The sequence below is a fragment of the Orcinus orca genome, chromosome 1, assembly GCF_937001465.1.
Source record: "Orcinus orca chromosome 1, mOrcOrc1.1, whole genome shotgun sequence".
Classification (NCBI taxonomy): Eukaryota; Metazoa; Chordata; class Mammalia; order Artiodactyla; family Delphinidae; genus Orcinus; species Orcinus orca.
Window position 1 is genome coordinate 46,180,010 of NC_064559.1, and position 4,449 is coordinate 46,184,458.

Genomic DNA, 4,449 nt, shown 5'->3' on the forward strand with positions numbered 1-4,449 from the left:
CCCAAAAAGGACAGACACCAAGGTCAAGGCCTAAAGGGTTCAAAGGAGCCTAACTAAGGTTTGGTCAAGGAGAGCCTTTGTCAAGACTCAGTCAGTGACTCTGAAGCTCAAGAACTTCTTAGTGGCAGAGAGGACTTAGAGCAGAAAGTCACACGTAATGGGCCCCACTTGCCACTGTCTATGAGCTGTTTGGTTGCCTGGATTGTTAGACACCTTGCTTTGTTTTCCCACCAACAGTTCAGTACAGTATTGGCTGAGACCATAGAATGGCAGAGCCTATGAAAACTTTCCATGAGACACGCCATGTTCTAGTCTATGTTAAATCCAGTGACAAGCTGAAAGACACGTATAGAGTAGAAAAATTGTCAAGGTGACCTTAATCCAGAGGCGTCATATTTTATAAGCAAATTTTAAGAGAAAAAGGTAGGCGAGTGGTTAAAGAAGATTCGAGATAGATAGATAGGCAGAAAATTCAGCCATGAGAAAGAAGGAGATCCTACCATTTGCAACAACATGAATGGAACCTGACGACATTATGCTAAGTGAGAAAAGTTAGAGAAAGATAAAAACTGTACAATATCACTGACATGTGCAATGTAGAAAAGCTGAACTTATAGAAAAAGAGAGTAGAATGGTGATTGCCAGGGGCTGGGGTGTGGCGGGAATAGAAGAGGTGTTGATCAAAGGGACAAACTTGCAACTAGTAGATAAATAAGTCATAGAGATCTAATGCAGAGTATAGTGAATATAGACACTATTGTATTATAATCAGCAAACTCACTAGGAGACTAGATCTTAATTATTCCCACCACAAAAAAAAATCATAATTATGTGACATGATAGAGGTGCTAACTATCTCTACAGTGGCCATCATATAAGAATATACAAATGTATCATATCAACATCTTGTACACCTTAAATGTGCACAATGTTATCTGTCAAATATATTTCAATAAAAAATAAAATACTTTTTCAAACCAAAAAAGAAGATAGGCAATATAAATATATGTGTGTATACATATATATGTAGATATAGATATATAAATATATTTATACAAACATATATACAAACAGTTTACCCTTGAACAGCATGGGTTTGAACCACATAGGTCCACTTATATTTTCAATAAATATGTACTACAGTACTACATGATCCCTGGTTGGTTGAATGTGCAGATGCTGACCGCAGATACAGAGGGCTGACATTAAAGTTATACATGAAAGTGGCCCTGTTACCTTGGAGAGCTGAAGGGGTCTGGAGATCCTGTGATGGTGCTCTGGGCCGGAGATCTAAACAATCTAAACATTAAATAGTACAGCTGCCTCAGATCCCTGGGAATTTCAGAATGACTGACACTTCTGAAGCTGTTCCAAATTTTGAAGAGATGTTTGTCAGTAGATTCACAGATGACAAAGAGTACCAGGAATACCTGAAACGCCCTCCTGAGTCCCCTCCAATTGTTGAGGAATGGAATAGCAGAGCTGGTGGGAACCAAAGAAAGAGAGGCAATCGGTTGCAAGATAACAGACAGTTCAGAGGTAGGGATAGCAGACGGGGGTGGCCAAGCGACAATCGATCCAATCAGTGGCATGGACGATCCTGGGGTAACAATTACCCGCAGCACAGACAAGAACCTTACTACCCCCATCAATATGGACACTATGGTCACAACCAACGGCCTCCCTATGGCTACTACTGATAGAGATGTCAGCAGTTTTTAGTAAAACCATTTACTCTGTTAATATGACAAAAGTTTATGTTGTGTTTTCTGTTGGTCATAGTTTTACATCTGATTGTAGAGAGTGGACTGACTTTTTGGAACTTGAGACATTTTTAAAATTAGATCTTACTGGAGAGATATGATGGCTGCTGGAAATATCAATAAATACTCCCCTAAAAAGGTTGTGGATTATATCGCTTGACTTCTACCTCAGATTCTTCTTTATTTCATGAGTTAATAGTGCTTTGAATGTTGTGAATTTTTTCCTTGTTTGACTTTCAGGAGTTCTTTGTTTTACACAGAAATAAAGATTTTACATAGAAAATGCTTGCTTTTACTTTGTAAGGTAAGTAAGTATCCCTATACTCAGATGTGCTCATTCCTAATATTTTACAGAAGTAGTACAATCAACTCCTAAATGCACAACTGTGCTTACTTGTGACATAGTAGTAGTTGAAAGGAAAACAGTTGTAGTATATTTCGTTTGGCTTTTGTTATTATGTGACTGTGGTACTTTGTAATTACTCTGTAGGTATGAATCTTCTTCACAATCGTTCTGGTCTCTTTTTAGAGGGATATCAAGAATAAAGCTGTAAAATCAGGAAGGAATCATTCTCAGTTTCAATGTCTTGATCTAGTGGTAGGTGGGATTAAGGCACACAATAATTTTATACAAACTCTAAGGTTTTTTGCTAACTTAAACATACCAGGTCAAAATTCATGCATTATACAAAAGTTTAACTCTGAAATGTTCCCTTCCTTTTCAATCATATGTAAATAATGCTGCATTTTGTAGTTACTTTTATGGTATTTAATGTGGGTTGATTTTACAATGTTATGTTCACCTCCAAATGTGCACCTTTGCTGCTTCCTCTTCTGTAAATCCAGTGATGCTGTAACTTCCTTTCAGAGTGATCACTGTATTTCACATCATTTTAATGGCCATTATAATGGTTTTACTCAAATAAAATACTTGTAAGTAACAAAAAAAAAAGTTATACATGAATTTTCAGCTGCACGGAGGGTTGGCACTCCTAACCACCACATTGTTCAAGGGTCAACTGTATACATATTGTAAATATCTAAATGAGGAATGAGATGTGTGTCTGTGCACATATATCCTCCAGGATTAAAAATCATCTGTAAAGATTGGAGAATCTATCCCTGATAGTTTGAAATGGCAAATACTTTACCAATAGCATTAGAAGTATTTGAACTCTGTATTGCTTATCTGGGCAGTTATGGCAGAGATCCTGTTTTCTCAGTAAGCCATAGTTCTTGAGAGAAAGGGCTTCCCAGCAGTCAAATGATCTTTTGAGTCCAGGCTACAGACACTGGAGCAGTGGTGGTGTCTTAAGGAGGATGCTAGTTGGGACACCTTATCCAGAAACCTGCATGGCATTTGGTTATAAGCTGTCGAGTTCCTTCAGGGCACTCTGGACGCTGAATTCTCTGTGCCTGGAACGTGTGAGCCATAATAACAGGCAGCTGGAGTTGGAAAGAGTCTCCCCCAGAATTCCACCCTTTCCTTGCTCCCATTTACAACACCAGATTCCTTCTGGCTTCAGCCCAGCTTCTTCTGTGGCTCCTGTTTCTTGCCTTTGCTTTCTTTGTTAAGGCTGAATGTTCAAGCCTATGTCCACCCTTTGGTCCCATGAGCACTGACTCTTGCTGTGAGCCAGCTCCATCTCTGGATGGAACTCTACCCTGGCCTTGCCTTCGTTCCCAGCTCCTCCCTATACTATTCCCAGTACCCAATCCCCCACCAACCCCACATCCTACTTATTCCTTCCCTAGGCCTTGGGCTCATGCCTGCCTACATCTGATGTGAGCTCCAACTCTTGTCCAGCTATCTGTGCTGGCTCACCTCCCCCCCTTGCTGTGACAGCCAGAGAGTCACCAAGTCCCAAGCTGAGGCCGCAGCAGAACTAAGGAACCATTCCCCTTTCAAAATATTTCTTTCAGAAATATGTAAGGAAGCCCCAACAGCCTTGCCAGAGCCAACGAGAATTCATATCTCGATAGCAAGCTCTAAATCCTCTTCTCCATCTCACAGTGTAGACACACTCAGGGCACAATGAAAGGAAGTACTTTCCTTGGAAGCCAAGAGACTGACCTTGCACCCCCAATCTCAACCACTAATCCTAGGAGCCATAATGTCTTCAAATTTTTAATTGTACAGATTCACAATGAATGGAGAAGTTGTGACAGTTACACTTAAGTGTCAAATGTGTTGTATTTCCCTTATTAGAACTATTGAAGATTGAGCTAGGAATATCTGATTACAATTTAATAAACAAAGCTAGTTTCCAAAAACTTAGTTCTACTGGAACTAAAGCACAAGTTAAAAAAAAAAAAAAGAGTGTATTTTGTCTTGCAACAGCAGACAATGCCAGGAAAGTTTGGAGATTTTTTTCCCTTCATCATAAAATTAATAAAAAATTTGAAACAAAAGAACATTTTAAAACTATTCCACTGCAATACATCAGTATTTCATGTATTTTCTTCATCTTTATGCTATATCTTTCTTATAACATAAATCATAAGTATTTGATATACTGTATACCCAAATGTGTATTTGTTTAGTATTGGCATGCTTTTATAATGCTACATAGTCTTTATAATCATTATTTTAATGGTTGCATAATATTCCACAGACAGACCAAACTGTTTAACCCAAACATTTAGGTAATAAATTGGATATATAGGTTGTTTCTATTTTTTCCTG

At 38.6% G+C, this 4,449-nt stretch overlaps 1 protein-coding gene across 1 annotated transcript; it reads left to right on the plus strand.

Moving 5' to 3' along the window:
* The first annotated feature begins 1,226 nt into the window (after positions 1-1,226).
* LOC101289087 (RNA guanine-N7 methyltransferase activating subunit-like) lies at positions 1,227-1,915 on the plus strand. Its single transcript, XM_033438102.2, has one exon. It carries the CDS (start codon positions 1,347-1,349, stop codon positions 1,698-1,700), a length of 354 nt encoding a protein of 117 aa, XP_033293993.1. The 5' UTR covers positions 1,227-1,346; the 3' UTR covers positions 1,701-1,915.
* Positions 1,916-4,449: the final 2,534 nt, after the last annotated feature.

Excerpts from the sequence above, each read along its gene's own strand:
- LOC101289087 (XM_033438102.2), top strand. The coding sequence starts at position 1,347 with ATGACTGACACTTCTGAAGCTGTTCCAAATTTTGAAGAGATGTTTGTC.